Source organism: Balaenoptera musculus, chromosome 11 (assembly GCF_009873245.2).
Source record: "Balaenoptera musculus isolate JJ_BM4_2016_0621 chromosome 11, mBalMus1.pri.v3, whole genome shotgun sequence".
In the NCBI taxonomy this organism is placed as follows: Eukaryota; Metazoa; Chordata; class Mammalia; order Artiodactyla; family Balaenopteridae; genus Balaenoptera; species Balaenoptera musculus.
Genome location: NC_045795.1, coordinates 59,066,661 through 59,083,316, shown reverse-complemented (window position 1 = coordinate 59,083,316; position 16,656 = coordinate 59,066,661). Strand labels below are relative to the sequence as shown.

Here is a 16,656-nt window from a genome sequence, read left to right as displayed (position 1 = left end):
CCAGCTCAAGGTCTCCGAAATGCCAGCCCCAACTCTGAAACGATGACTCAGCGTCATCATGGGTACCTTTTCTTCTATACTGCCACACTCTTTTTAGAACAGTTATACCATATCTTCCTTTTTTTTTTTTTTTTTTGCGTGTTCCACCTTAAATGTCTCACTCTAAATACTTCCCCTCTTTCCACCTGAGCATTTACATCTGTAACAAGATCAAAGGCATTTGACTCACATCTCTATTACCATTGTTAAAATTATAGAAATCATAACAGGTTGACCTGTTTGGAAAACAAGGTCATAATCTCTTAGGTAACCTTTTGAAAAAGAGAAAATCTACTGAAAACTATTTAAACAAACTCATGACAGTCCCAGTGTAAGACTATCTTCCTCTCCCTAAGTGGATCTCACAGCATGCCACAGGATAAGGTAGGTCTGTGGGCAAATAACTTTGAAAACATCACATACGATATGCGTCCATGGAGATTCATAATTAAAAGCTCTGAAAAGTACTAAATACAAACAAACGAAACTATTCAACCTTGTTTAACCCAGTGTGTCCCAAGGTATTTGACCGGAAAACCCTTATAACACGTGTGAATTTCCCATGGCAAAGCTAGTTATCTATGCAAAATGAACAAAAACAATATGCATAATTTAAAACTAAAATTGTCTTCTAAGAAGTCTACATATCAATTAAAATGAAAAAGTAAAATTTCCATTCCGCTTTTCTCTCAATGCACAGATTAAAGGGAGGAGAAAAGGGAGTACAAACCAGAATCAACGGCCCATGTTCAACAAGGTACATTACTAAGTTTTGAAAGTGGAAAAAAGAAGTCAAGTAAGTCAGGCAAAAAACATCTCAATATATTTAAGAACAACAGAAATAGCACAACAATGTGAGTTACCTAACTATATACTTAAAGGTTAAGATGGTAAATTTTACATTAAATATATATGTTTTACCACAATTTAAAAAAATACAAGAGAAATAGAACAGACCACTATCTTGATCTATACAGTAATGCAACTTTGTTATTGCAACAAAAGAAAAAAGAGGCAATAAAATCCCACCCACCTGAAAAAGCTTAAACCATCTCATAAACAACTCTGGACCAAGATAAAATTTTAAACTAGGGATTATCTATAAAATAACAATAATGGAAACACTACATGTCAAAACAATGGGATACAGCTAACACTAGGTTGAAAGTTAATAGCCTTAAATGTCTTAGTAACTACACAAGAAAGAAAAAGGAAAAAAAAAAAAAGCAAATGTAGTTACAAAACAACAATAAATGGCATACTAAACCAGGGATAAAAAAAAAATTTTCTTTCCGAATAAATGAAGATAGGGCAGTGTCTTAATCATTTTCGCCTTTCCTGTGTCCAGCCAGTACATAATATGTTTCATAAATGCTACCTGTAAAGAACGGGAGCTGTATACGACAGAGTTAACTTTAGCAATGAATTAAATACATTAGCTGAATGTCATCAAGAATTCAAAGGAACTTCAATCATCTTATTCCAGTGTTTTTTAAACCAAATGTGTCATTCTCTTTCTAGTTTTCTCATTGAGTATGCCTTCCATTTTCACTAATATCAACTAATTCTCCTCAAATTTATTCATAGATATATACTCTCAATCAACATCCCAACAGGTGAACTTGCATATAACTTTTAGAATCAACTTTTTAAGTAAAAAGGAACCAAAAAAAGCTAAGAAACTCATGAAAAAGATTAAAATGGTAAGAAAAAACACCCCTCTATATTTTTAAATTATTAAAAATAAATACTATTAATTTAGACAGCATGGCACAGATAATAGGTCAACAGAACTAAATAGAGACCAGGAAGAGACATGCACATTGACATGACAGAGGTACACTGCAGAGCCGTGGGGGGAAGATGGACTTTTAATTAAGGGATGCTGGGATAACAGATTATGTTTATTTTTAAAAATAAAACTGGATCCACACATAGCACCACACACACAAAACAATTACAAATAGCTTAAACTTCTAAAGGGAAAAAGGAAAAATAAAACTTTTAGAAGAAATATGTAATAGACCATCTTAATGAAGTTGGAGTAGAGAACCTTTTCTTAAGATATAAAAAACACAAATAATAAAGGAATGGATTGATAAATTTCTATTAAAATTAGGAACTTCTGCTTATCAACAGACACTGTAAAGAAAATGAAAAGACCAAACACAAATTAGAAAGTATCTGGGATACACATAAATAACAAAAAATTAATATCCAGAATACGTTTTAAAAAAACTCCTATGGGTGGAGTACCATGACATCTGAAATTTTTTCAAACAGTTCAGAAAGTAAATGAATGAATAAATAATAAATACACATATATGGATAGATATACACACACACATATTACAACAAAGCAAAGAGGGCAAAACGTTAACAGTTGAACCTAGGTGATGTAAATAGAGGTGATCGTTATAGTTTTCTTTCCTTTTCTAATACTTGAAACATTTTATAACAATAGGCTGGGTGGGTGGGAGGGTGGGAATGAAGGTGTGCAGAATTCCTACAAAGCAACAGAAAAAATTAAGACAATCATTTTCACAACAGGAAAAACTACAGAAACCAAAATAAATAGAAAAAGATGGTCATTCTCATTAGTTATCAGGAAAACGCATATTAAAACTACTTTGAGGGCTTCCCTGGTGGCGCAGTGGTTGAGAATCTGCCCGCCAATGCAGGGGACACGGGTTCGAGCCCTGGTCTGGGAAGATCCCACATGCCGCGGAGCAACTAGGCCCGTGAGCCACAATTACTGAGCCTGCGCGTCTGGAGCCTGTGCTCCGCAACAAGAGAGGCCGCGATAATGAGAGGCCTGCGTGGCGCGAATAAGAGTGGCCCCCACTTGCCGCAACTGGAGAAAGCCCTCGCACAGAAACGAAGACCCAACACAGCCAAAAATAAAAATAATAAATAAATAATAAATAAAAAATTTAAAAAAAAAACAAAAAACAAAACTACTTTGAGAAACAATTTAATGCCCACGAGACTGGCAAAAACTTAAAGTCTGACTATATCAAATGTTCAAGAAGATGTGAGTTAATGGATATTCCTATACACTGCTGGTGGGAGTATAAACTGATACACACATGTGTCTCTGAGGCACACATCAACACCATACTATTCAGTGGTACAAACACTTTACACAATCAGCATGTACCAATCTCAACCTAACTTTAAGCAAAAAACTTGTCTCAAAAGAACACAGCGCCAGTCCATTTATAGAGTTCAACATTTAGACTCAATCAATGTAATATTTAGCAATACATTCAAAAAGGGAAACACTATAAAGAAAAACTTGGGAAAGTAGAAAGAAAAGAGAAAAAAATTTTAAGAAAACCTTGAGAAAGTTTATCACCAAACTCAGAACAGTGTTTACTCTTTGAAAGAAAGTACATATTGCAATCCTAGAGGGAGAGAGAAAAACTCTCTAAGCAACCAGCGACGCGCCCCCCCTCCTCGGCGTTTTTTTTTTTTTTTTTTTTTTTTTTTTTTGGCTGCATTGGGTCTTCATTGCTGCATGCGGGCTTTCTCTAGTTGAAGCTAGTGGGGGCTACCCTTCGTGGCAGTGCACGGACTTCTCATTGCAGTGGCTTCTCTTGTTGCGGAGCACGGGCCCTAGGCTTCAGTAGTTGTGACACACGGGCTTCAGCAGTTGCGGCACGCAGGGTTCAGTAGTTGCGGCACGCAGGCTCTAGGGCATGAGGGCTTCAGTAGTTGTGGCCCACAGGCTCTAGAGTGCAGGCTCAGTAGTTGTGGCCCATGGGCTTAGTTGCCCTGCGGCATGTGGGATCTTCCTGGACAAGGGCTCGAACCCATGTCTCCTGCATTGGCAGGCGGATTCTTAACCACTGCACCACCAGGGAAGTCCCCCCCCCACTTTTTTTTAAATAGAGTAAGTGGGTCAGAGTGTGTGCTTTTAACCATACTCCTACATTTCATATACTCTTCTGTATATGAGGTACATTTCGCTAGAAAAGAACCTACATTCAGAAATACCAGTAGGGGCTGGGAAAACAGTTTTCTACATTAAAAAAAATTTTTTTTAATCATTGAAGTGGCTTAAAATTTTTTTACCTCAACTATGTCCTGAATACATTAGACGAATATGCTAAAGAATTGCTACAATTGAATTATTTTTGTAAGGATAGAAATCCTTTTTTAGGGGGGGATGATCACCTCTGAATTTATTTATTAGGGACAATATTAGTGTACACGCTGTCAAAGCATACATTTAAGTGCTTTTCAAACATATAAAATCTTCATAAATTAGAGGGTTCTGGACTTTTCTCCCTCTTAATGAAAAGTATACAAGACTTGCCATACATACCAAGACAATAAAAGGCAAGTGTGTACATTCATTAACTATATCATTAGCTACATCACTATTTTACAGTTATTATTTGTTAACAATACACATGTATATCAAACGCTATTCTTTACAGTATGTACTCAATGAAAACACAGGAGGGGGTGGGGAGGATATACTTAATAAAGGATACCACCTCATGGATTAGAATTGATCATCTTTTACTAAGCATTAATCTAAATTTTATAAATTAAAGACACAAAGTTTTAAAAATTTCTTTACATCATTTAAAAAATTCCTAGAAGACTCCTTTCACCTTTGAGCTCCTATACTTTGTTCTTTTGCATGAATGTACTTGACAGATTCCACTTTATATTTTTATCTTATCTCCCACAACAGGTAGGATCTGTGCATGAATAGAAATTCCACCTTCTTCATCCGTGTGCCCCCAGGTGTGCCTAGCTTGAGGCCTTGAGTGATAAATCCAAACATGTCTTTTGACTATAGATAAAAATAACTTAATTCTCATATTGTTGATAAAGTACAGATTACTGGCTTCATTCACATCCCACAGTGACAACTGACTACACAGTTAACCCTACAGGCGGGTAAGTGTTCACACCTCCTTTCTGGATCACTAGGGGAAAACCTTGCAGAGATTTTTCTACACTTGGGACATCATTCCATTACCATATAACACATGAAGTAATGAACTCAAAAGAAAGATGTTTATTCTGACATGTGTTTTTTTCATTCCTTAAGGAATGTTTTTAGCTTATGGCTCTGCCTTGGGTGAAACAATGTCAAGGTTTAAAGCAAACAGAAAAATGCCAACCTTTTAGGTCAGTTACTAAAACCTCTACACAATTACACACAGGAGCTACATATTCAGGTTGGTTGGTTGGCCAGCTGGCTGGTTTTCAGCCATGAACAATAGCATGAGAAGGGATGTGAATAAATTGAAAAAAAAAAAAAAAAAAACCACATCACATAATAACTACTACTTAATATTAAAATCAACAGATACTAGTGGCAGCTTCCCCGTTTCTGAACCACAAAATGGCAGCCTGACAAGATAATCACGGGGATGTTGAAGGTTCGCAGAAAATTCTCTGCATACACCTTGCTTGTTAAACTGCTGTATCGATAACTTTAAAAGAGGGGGCAGGATTAAGTATATGTTATTGAGAACCAGTTAGGTTGTTTATATTTGCTATCACCTCTTAAAAAGCAAAACATTTAAACAAGTGAATGAGAGTTGGTTCGTTTTTACACTTGTTCCACTGTAGGTCACTGGCTTACAGTGGCTTGTCGGGATTACTTAAATTCAGGAGCAATACAGTGCTTGGTTGACAGGCTCCTGCACTGCTGCAGGCTACAATCCTCACACAGTGCCTGAAGGGTTATCACAATTGCAGGCGTCTACAGAGGACAACAAAGGAGCCTTACCCCTTCCCGAAGGCACCTCATTAGCACCGTGTATGCAGCCGAGGGAACAGCCCAGCATTCTCGGGGCTTCTTTTTTTTTTCTTCCTAAAATGAAGTGGAAGGAAAGGCAGTGAAGCTAATAGCACAAAAGATATTAACCCTTTCAAGAAAAAGGCTCGGTTTCATATATACAAACTACCTAAAACTTCTTAACATTCTATTGAAAGTACAGCCTGACAATTACGACCTGATGAGGGGTCTTTTACTGCACTGTACATACAAGGTATTTCTTCTATTTCTCATTACGTTGTATATGATGTTGGTAAGATCCCCTCAGCAGTAGCTAGATGGAAAGAACTAAGAAATGACAGTATGACCTCGTCGATAGAGAAACCATTCCACTGATAACTGTAGGTGATGATACAGCGACTCCTACCTAAAAGGTATGACATTATCCGTAACGATTTGAAAGCACAGAACACACAGCTTTGAGTAATATCTCTGGATAATCCATAGGAACAAGTAAAACTCAGTATGCTACCTAGCAAGACAAAGCTCAATAAAAGTCAGCAATTATGATTAGCGGGTACACTGATTTTAATGACGTCAGGAAAAATTCTTTCACGGAAGAACCAAATTAGAGAGAGAAACGCAAGAACACTCCTGGAACCTATCAAATAAAATCACAAACTAAACCAGGGGCCACAGAGGAAGGTGAAAAACAATAATCTCTTTATAGCAGAAGAAATTAGGCTCTGCTTAGAATATTTATTTAAGATTGTCCAAATGTTAGAATTGGTACGTTACTGATCCAAAAGTATTTAATACCCATGATGAGAGTTGTGACCCATTAAAACTGTACCCTTAATCATGGAATTCCACATAGGGTCATAATCTAGACATTATCACCCAGAGCTGCTCCAGCTCAAAAATCGCGAATTCAGCACCCAATTCAACTTCCAAACACAACGTTCCTCCCTTCCAGCTCATTTATTCAGAAGGCCCACCACAACCTTTCCTTAACATCACTGGACTCGGCTCCCCGTCTCCCCTCCCCCACCCCTTCTCTTTCCCCGTCTATCCCCTACCCTCCCTGGCAGCCACTTAGATTCCTGGTCTATCATTTAATCACTCTTGCCAAAGGCCTGAATGACCTCACCCTCTGGAGTGCCCTTGTCCTGGGCCCGGGGAAACTCAACCTTAGAGGGGGCCAGTGGCTTGTCTTCTCCAGGCCTGCGCTCAGACAGCTGGGCTCTTGGACGGGTGACACCAAGAACACAGAGTCCACAAAGGACCTAGGAGCAGCAAGCCCAGGGACCTTCCACGTCACTCTCCAGGCCTGTCTCTCTCTCTGACCAACTCCCTCTCCTAAAGGACCACAGTATTTCAACCCCGAGGCCCTCCCATCACCTCACCTACTTTTCCTCCTTCGCAGAGACCATGGAAGTGATGAGAAAGGAACTACTAACTCACCTCCACCTGCAGCCAGCTGCTGCTCACACCCAGTGGTTGCAGCAGGACAGGGTCCTCCGCCCCTTCCACATGGGCTCACGAGCCCCTTCCCAGCCTGCTTTCTTCAGGGTCATTAGGATCCGGACCATCCCTTGCTGCTCCTAAGTGCTCGATGTCCTATCGCCATGGGATCCCTTCCGTTTCCACTAGAACAGACTCACTGTCATCTCCCATTTTCAGGTGTGCTGGGAGAACTACCTGTAGATGTTTTTCTTCTTTTTTTTTTTTTTTTTTTCAGCTGGGCCACGTGGCATGTGGGATCTTAGTTCCCCGACCAGGGATCGAACCCGTGCCCCCGGCAGTGGAAGTCTCCTGTAGGTGTATTTTTGATGTCTTTGTGGGAGGAGGTGAGCTCCACGTCCTTCTATTCCGCCAGCTTGATCTGGCCCCCTGTTGTCTCCCATTTTCAAAACAGCCCCTCGCCCCTCCGCTCTTTCCCACAACCATCCTAAGCTTTACGTTCACTTCAAGTGTCCTCACCTCCCCCTAAATCCTCAACACGCTGCAGTCTGACTTCTTCGGCCTCACTCACTCCACGTTAAATAAATAAATACACGAAACAGCTCTTGTTGGGTTACCGGTGACTTTCGTGTCACTCAAGCCAGGGGACTCTGTGGTCCTCTTTCTTGGACATTCAGCCCTATTGACCTTCTCTCTTCTGAAATGCCCACTCTTTTCCTAAGTTTTCTCCTGCTTCACTTACTCTCCATTAGGATCCACAAGCCTCTCTTACCATCCTCCAATCTATTCTCCACATTTAAACCAGAGTCATCTTTGTGGCACTTAAATCAGATGACACCCTTACCCTTCTTAAAACTTTATCGGCTTTTCCTTGCTCTCAGGATCAAGACCCAGGCATCCGACTTGGCCGAGGAGCCCTCCATGGTCACGTCCCTGCCAGTCTCTGCAGCCCTACTTCCTGCTCATTTCCCTCCAGTCCCAGTAGCCTTGGTGCAGTTCATGAGTGGAAAAAAGCACCTACTGTGTGCCAGGAACTCTTCTAAACAATAGCCACACAGCTGTGAGCAAGAAAGATAAACGTTCTGTCTTAATGGTATTTAGTGGGGGACAAAGGGTTTTTTTTAATTAAACAAAATAAACAAGTCAAGATAGTGATGAGCGCTATAAAGAAAAGCATAGCAATGGATAAACAAGGTCCTACTGTATAGCACAGGGAACTGTATTCAATATCCTGTTATAAACCATAATGGAAAAGAATATTAAAAAGTGTGTGTGTGTGTGTGTGTGTGTGTGTGTGTGTATATATATATATATATATATATAACTGAGTCACTGCTGTACAGCAGAAATTAAACACAACATTGTACATCAACTATACCTCAATAAAAACTTTTTTAATTAAAAAAAAAAAAAGGAAGAAAAGCACAGCAGGCTAAGGGGTTAGAGGAAGACTGTAGTCAGAGAGGCTCCATCTCCCATTGCTCAGGGCCAGGAGAAGGCTCTCTGCAGGGACCCATGTGAGCAGAGAGAAAGTGTAAACATCTGGGGGGAAAACAATGCAAGCAGGAGGAACAGCGAATGCAAAGGTGTGGAGGCAGGATCAGGGTACGGGGGGTTTCAGGGAACTGTGGGGAGGGCAGTGCGCCTGGGAGGAGGAAACAAGTAAGAGGGTCGTGAGGGCAGAGGTCATACGGGGACTGGGGAGGCAGCTCACAAGAGCCCAGAAGGCAACTAGAGATTTAGCTGTGACAACGAGGAAGACAGGAAGCATGGGAGGGCTCTGAGGAGTGACAACTGCAGAGTCTCATGGGTTTAACAGGCTCACTCTGGCTGATGTTTGGGGAGGACTTCAATGGACACAAGGGTGAAGCAAGGAGATCATCTGGAAATGATTATGGGCTGGACAAAAAGAGACAAAATATAAGAATACCTGGCCTCAATGTGGTATGTATCCTTGACAAAAGTCAGAAAAAAAGTACGTAAACTATAAATGTGTTGCCTCATAACATCCTCGTCAGAATCACAGTCTGGTCTTCTGTTCTCATGCTTATAACCTTAGGGTGTTACCAGAGAATCAAAAGGACAGGACTTAGGTGTCTACATTATATACGATATGCATGTATGTATGTGTGTGTGTGTGTGTATACATATATCACTCACTTCAGGTCAGTCTCACTACGTCAGCAGTGACCTGAGATGTTAAGGTTGACCTATATTCTAAGTGACAATGCCACTAACAGCCTCATCTCGTGAAACATTAGTGATTTGTGTGGATCCAGGGACATAACTTCCTTTTCTGGTTTGCTATCATAAGATGTGGTCAAATGTCATGGCCACAGAATCATCCCTTTATTAAAACAGCCTGGCTTACATCCAATTAAAGTAAGAACGAAGGGAAATGATTCTCTAGATCTACTTTTAGAAACAAATAGAAATATGATTCTGCATTATTCCATTTATATAAGACTCTACAAAATGCAAACTAGTCTATATGACAGAAGGCAAATCAGCGGTTGCCTGGGGGTGGGGAGAGGGGCAGGAGGGAGGGGTAACAAACGGTGCTGAGAAAACTTTTGGAGGCGATATTTTCATTATCTTGACTGTGGTGATGGTTTCACAGATGTATACATATATTAGCATTGATGAAATTTTAATCTTTAAACGTGTGCAGTTTACGCTATGCCAATTATACCTCAATTAAGCTGGGGGGAAAGGTAAAAATAAAAATGGGACACACGCCCCCCCAAAAAATTGGACTAGACTCCCACCCATGATAAGATGGCAGACCACACTTCCTGTGGTCTGAGATACCTGACCTTTCTTCTAAGGAAAGCAGTTTTATTCTGTATCCTTAAAATGCCTCAGAGAGCTGACAAGAAAACAAAGAATAATCAAGCCAAAAATTAGCTGCAAGCACAAAGGGATAAACAGAGCACTGAAGTTTGCTTTTATTCTGAGGGCCTGCAGAACTTGGTAAATTTGAGCTTTGATGTCAAGGTCTCCAGGGCCCAAGGTAAGAGTAAAGCCAATATAAACTCTCCAGCCCCACCCCCCGAGAACTTCAAGGAAAACCGTCTTTCACAAAACTTAGCACACAAGAGAATGTTCCAGTGCAAGAGGAGGAGGGAGGGAGCTCTAAGTACTAATTGAGAAAGACATCCATATTAATTATTAAGAAATAGCTCCAGTGTATGTATCTCCATACACTGTTTTTAATACTGTGTAACTATTAAGTGAAAAAAGTTGCTCTACTTGCTATATAAAATGAGACAAAGTAAGAATCTACATTTCTACTCGCTCATTTGTGCAAACCTAATGTTGTAAATATAAGTAAGAAAGTAATCGTAATGGTTATTTGTTGGGGAACTACACAGATGGGGGACAAAAACAGAAAAGAGACCCTTCCCTGTATACCTTTCTATACTTCCAAGTTTTCTAGTTTCATGAATGTGTTATCTCTTCAAAATATAAAATTACCTGAGAATAAACTCAACCAAGCTAAATGTACAAAAGCTTTATGAGTGAAATATATTGGGTTGGCCAAAAAGTTCATTTGGGTTTCTCTGTTAAGATGACAAACTTTTTGGCCAACCCAATAATTTAAATAACTTAAATGAAAAATCTTTTAATATAAATATATGAAAACACCATTTTTTTGTGCATTAAAGGACAACATATCATAAATGTACTAATACTTTCCTCATAGATGCAGTACAATCCCGAACATGCATTAGAAGACTCAAAATCACAAAGACAGCAGTATTTCTGTATAGTCAACGCAGGGTTCAAAAGATGATTTCAGAATTGGACAATCTGATTCTAAAATTTATTCTGACATGTAAAGGGCCAGGAATAGCCAAGACATTTATGAAAAGGAAGACTAAGGAGGTGAGATTTGCCATACAGGCTATCAATACTGAATATGGAACTAAATGATTTCAAATACTGATGTTTTATAGTAATTAAGTTAATTGCCTTAAAATGATGATCATCCAGAAAGTCAATTTAGATACTAAGGATACTCAGGTTATATAACATTTAAGCAAGTTCTAGAAGCAAAACATAAGTATAAGGAGAGAACTTTTGATTAACTTATAACTTAACTGGTACTCATTAAAACACTCAGAGCATCACATGAAATGAATAACTCGTAATTTATCTATATCTATTCAATATATTCCCAAATATAAGAAGTCAAATTCTGCAGTCACAGATTCTCACGCCATGTTAAGAGCTATATTTACACACAGTGTTTTAAATAATAATGGCGCTTTTACACTGGGAGAACCCACAGGATCCTCTCGCATGAAGGAGTCAAAGATGGCAGCAACCTAGGGAGTACTTTGGGGACTCTGGTCCACTGGTTTCAAAATACAGCCTGAGAATCTCCTACACTTTAAAGAAAAAGAGGCACTGGGGGAGAGGGAAGACAGACAAGGAGAGATAGAAGAAGAGTCAGAAAGACACTGAGAGCCTCTCTCCTCCAGAGGTAAAAATTTTCCTAAATTCCTTAGGTGTGCTCAAAGGGGCAAAATCAAAAAACTTTGGTATTAACACTTATCAGCCATGATACGTCAGAACACATCAAAGAACAACAGAGTTAAACAGACAGTCTTACCTGGGTGGCTATAAGATAGATCAGCTCCCCCAGGGTTGGTAAAAGGCACTGTTTTAATTTGCTGTTCCTGAAGTTTTCCCTAATTAATTCGGTTAAGAGAGTAACTGCCTGAAAAGAGAGGGAAAAAGTATATTATTTCATGTGCATCTCTTGGTTCTTTAGCCTATATGCAACAGGCAAGACACTCTACAAAATTCATCTTCCATTTTTAAGAACTGGTTTCCAAATTATTTTCAACATACGGGCCTTATTCCTGAAGGAAAAAAATAGTAACTCTCCCAGACGAAGGTACAAATACACCCAGTGAAATAAACTTACCGACTTACAGCACTTATCAGTTACCAAGCATTTTCACTATATCGCCAATCTTCTGTGAGGCAACCGTTGCTCTATCTTTAAAGCCAGAAAACCTAGGCTGAGAGAGTTGCAGCCGCTTGCCCCCATGCCATCCAGCCCACTGGGAAGCCAGAATCTGAACACAGATTTTCCCATGCCAGATCCCTAGGATGCTCCAGCGCACCCCAGTTTGAAAAATTCTTAACACTGCATGAAACTTTTAAATGATTCCTTCAAAAATATAAGTGGGGCAACATTATACCAACATTCCAGTATAATCCACTTTGAAATCCGGCAGCATGTTTTATCAGATCTAGTTAATTTCCTAGGACTCATGCTGAGAAAATCCCATGTGCTCCATGCCAGAATGTATACCCCAGAACACAGGCTAATCAAATGATACTGTGACCATGAAGTAGGGTATAATGATTTCAGAATGATACATATAGAATGAGATGGGAAAAAATTGTATATAAATAGTGTGGAAGCATTGCTCCGAAACAGTGCATGCAACTGAAAACATGGTGCACAAACAAGATGATTTCTTACTGTGACAAGATATGTTTTTAAATTGAACATATATCAAAACATTAGGTCGTACAACTAAAACTAATACAATGTGATATGTCAATTATATCTCACTTTAAAAATTAATTAAGGCTTCCCTGGTGGCGCAGTGGTTGAGACTCTGCCTGCCAATGCAGGGGACACGGGTTCGAGCACTGGTCTGGGAAGATCCCACATGCCACGGAGCAACTAAGCCTGTGAGCCACAACTACTGAGCCTGCGAGCCACAACTACTGAGCCTGCGAGCCACAACTACTGAGCCCACGTGCCACAACTACTGAAGCCCACGCACCTAGAGCCCGTGCTCCGCAACAAGAGAAGCCACAGCAATGAGAAGCCCGCACACCGCAACGAACAGTAGCCCCCGCTCACCACAACTAGAGAAGAAAACCCATGCGCAGCAATGAAGACCCAACACAGCCAAAAATAAATAAACAAAAAATAAAATAAATTTTTTTAAAACTTAAAAAGTTTAAAAACTGAAACTGAGCACTTAAAAACTTTCAGAGCAATTTGACGATGCTACAACATCCCAGCGTGTAATCACTGGTCCCGTTTGTAAAACAAGAGTGTGGACAAGTTGGAGTTGCACATCAGGGAGCTGCACAACAGTCATGCACGGGAGGAACACTTGTTGATGTGGGTTTTTCTGAACAGCTTTATTGAGTTACAACTGACCTACAATGTGCTGCATTGTTGTTTTTTTTTTTGGCCATCCGTGAGGCTTGCAGGATCTTAGTTCCCTGACCGGGGATTGAACCCAGGGGCACAGCAGTGAAAGTGCCGACTCCTAACCACTGGACCGCCAGGGAATTTCCAGATCTGCATATATTTAAAGTGTACAATTAGATATGTTTGACATACGCACGTCCCAGTGAAATCACCACCACAATCAAGATAGCAACACCCCCAAGTGTTTCCTCAAGTTCCCTTGGTAATCCCTCCATTTCACTACCTTTCCCTCCTCCCACTGATTTACTTTCTGTCATTAGTTGGCATTTTCTAGAGTTTACGTTAATGGAATCATATACTATGTATTCTCATTTCTCTGGCTTCTTTCACTTAGCATAATGCATTTGAGATTCTTGCATGTTGTTATGTTTATACATAGTTCATTCTTTTTCGTTGCTGAGTAGTATTCCCCTGTACACGGATACCACCTTGTGAACTCCCACCACCCACTGCCTTACACACATTGAATCCCCCATATAAAGTGGTTGAGGAGGAAAAAGGAATCATATACATCACATCAGCCCTTGCAGGTCACTTCTACACACAGTCTTCCTTTTCTTTCAACCCGTACTGATCATCCACTAGTATTACCTTGAACCCATCTGAAATTAACAACGTTCAGCCTTTTCTTTTTACCTACAAAAACAGCTATCTGTCACCAGCATACCTATCATAAAAGAACGGATACAGGAAGTATTCTAAAGAGAAAGGAAATGATTAAAAAAAAAAAAAAAAAAGAACCTTGGAAAATCAGGAAGGAAGCAAAAACATGGTAGGCAAAAATACAGGTAAATACAATAGGCTTTCCGCCTCCTATTAAGTTTTCTAAATTATGTTGGATGGTTGAAGCAAACGTTAGGAAAATGCTTGATTTGGTTCTAAATGGATTTAGAGGATATATTTAAGACAACTATATAAAAATGAGGGAGGTTAAATGTTGAAAAGGGAGGTAAGTTTTCTATACTTCACTTGAATGGGTAAAATGATGACACCACAGGACTGATAAGTTATGTATAATATAAATATAAACAATGTTGTTTTTAAAAAAAATCAAAGACTAGCTAAATAAATGAAGAGATGTATTTGTGTGTGTGTGTGTATTTTATTTTCTGTACAATATGATGTTTTGACATCTTAAAAAAACCTTTCTGGCTGGGGAGGGAATGACCCTACCCTCCCAGGGCCAGCCAATTCTTAGAGGTAGCAAAGGCCCAGGAGAGCATGTCTTTAATATGCAAACTCGCCAATCCAGAGCCACACCTCCTCTATCTGGCCCTTATGCCTCAGGGGGCAATATTCTTCTGCCTTCATCATCCCAGGGCCAGGTACCACGCACGGAGAGACTCTTCCTATAGCCCAAAGCCTGCTGAAACTATTCAGACTAGCCAATTCTAAGGTGTTTATCCTGCCTCGCCTTTCCCGTGGAAACCCCAATAAAGGCAATGGCTTCAGCACTCCCCTTTTCTGCCTCCTGACCACCTTGGTGTTTTTCCATTTGGCCCTGTATGCCATGCCTGCCTCTAAGACCTGTAAACACAATAAACTTTATTTTCCTGAGCCTCTCCTCTCTCTCCTCTTGTGGCCACTCCTGACTGACCATCTCATAAATGAATACACAAAGGAGATATACTATGTTCATATATAGTAAGACTCACGGTAAAGATGTCAATTTCCCCCAAACTGAGAGCTTGGTTTATTGAAATTCCTATCAAAATCCTAGCAAGATTTTTTTTGTAGATATCAATAAGATTATCCTACAATTCATGTGGAAAGCAGAAGTATCAGAAGAGCCAAAACAATTTTGAAAAAGGAGAATAAGGTGGTTGAAACTGTTCCACCTGATTTCAAGACTTATTATACAGCTACAGTAATCAAGACCGTGTGGCATCGTCAGAGAAACAGGCACTCAGATCAATGGACCAGAACAGAGAATCCAGAACTAGTTCCATACAAGTATGGCCCACTGATTTTTGACAAAGGTGCAAAGGCAATACAACAGAGGGAAGTCAATCTTTTCAAGAAATGTTGCTGGAGCAACTGGCTCTCCACAGGAAAAACAAAAAGGAAACCTCAACCTAAGTCACCTGACACTTTATACAAAATATCAACTCAAAATGGATCATGGATTTAAATGTAAAACAGAAATCTAGAAGTAAAAAAATAAGATAAAGTCTTCAGAATCTAGGTAAAGAGTAGATTTGATACCAAAAGCACAGAGACATTGTACCAAAGAAGCTATACAACTGGCAGATAAGCACATGAAAAGATGTTCAACATCATTGGCTATTAGGGAAATGCAGATTAAAACCACAATGAGATATCACCACACACCTATCAGAATAGCAAAAATAAAAGAGTGACAACACCACCTGCTGCTGAGGATGGGGAGAAACTGGATCACTCATACCATTCCTGGTGGGGGTGTAAAATGGTACAGGCAGGCTGGAAAACAGTTTGGCAGTTTCTCTAAAAAAACAAATGAACTAAACATGCAGCTACCAGAGAACCCAGAAACTCATCAGCATTTATCCCAGAGAAATGAAGACTTTCATCCACACAAAAATCTGTACATCAATTTTACAACAGCTTTATTTGTAACTAACCAAACTGGAAATGATCCAGGTATCTTTCATCAGGTAAATGGTTAAATAAACCGTGGTACAGCCATACTAAGGAATACTATTAAGCAATAAAAAGTAACAAACTGTTGGGACCTCCCTGGCAGTCTAGTGGTTGCGACTTTGCCTACCAATGCAGGGGGTGTGGGTTCGATCCCTGGTTGGGGAGCTGGGGTCCCACATGCCTCGTAGCCAGAGGGCCATGACATAAAACAGAAGCAATGTTGTAACAGGTTCAGTAAAGACTTTAAAAATGGTCTACATCAAAAAAAAAAATCATAAAAAAAAAAGTAACAAACTGGTAACACGTGCAACAACCAGGATGAATAGCCAGAGAATTACATTAAGTGAAAAAAAGCCAACTCTGAAAGGTTACAGACCATACAGTTCCATTCATACATCCTCAAAATGACAGAAGTACAGAAATGGAGAATAGATTAGTGGTTGCCAGGGGTTGGAAGGAGGGGCATGAGACAGAGGGAAGAGGGTGTGGTTATAAAGGGCAATAAGGGTGATCCTTGTGGGGATGAAACTGT

The 16,656-nt window shown here is 39.8% G+C and overlaps 1 protein-coding gene across 6 annotated transcripts in view; it reads right to left on the bottom strand.

Annotated features, from left to right (window-relative positions):
• Positions 1–16,656, bottom strand: part of ULK4 (unc-51 like kinase 4) — a 541,913-nt gene that overhangs the window by 439,483 nt on the left and 85,774 nt on the right. For 3 of the 6 annotated variants that reach the window (XM_036870500.1, XM_036870502.1, XM_036870505.1), the window contains 3 exons: positions 11,868–11,975; positions 10,042–10,044; positions 5,798–5,881 (listed from right to left, as the gene is read on the bottom strand). In XM_036870500.1, the coding sequence (XP_036726395.1) occupies positions 5,798–5,881; positions 10,042–10,044; positions 11,868–11,975 (195 nt within the window). The remainder of the gene's footprint in view (positions 1–5,797; positions 5,882–10,041; positions 10,045–11,867; positions 11,976–16,656) is intronic. The other 3 variants (XM_036870501.1, XM_036870503.1, XM_036870504.1) reach the window with 2 other exon arrangements.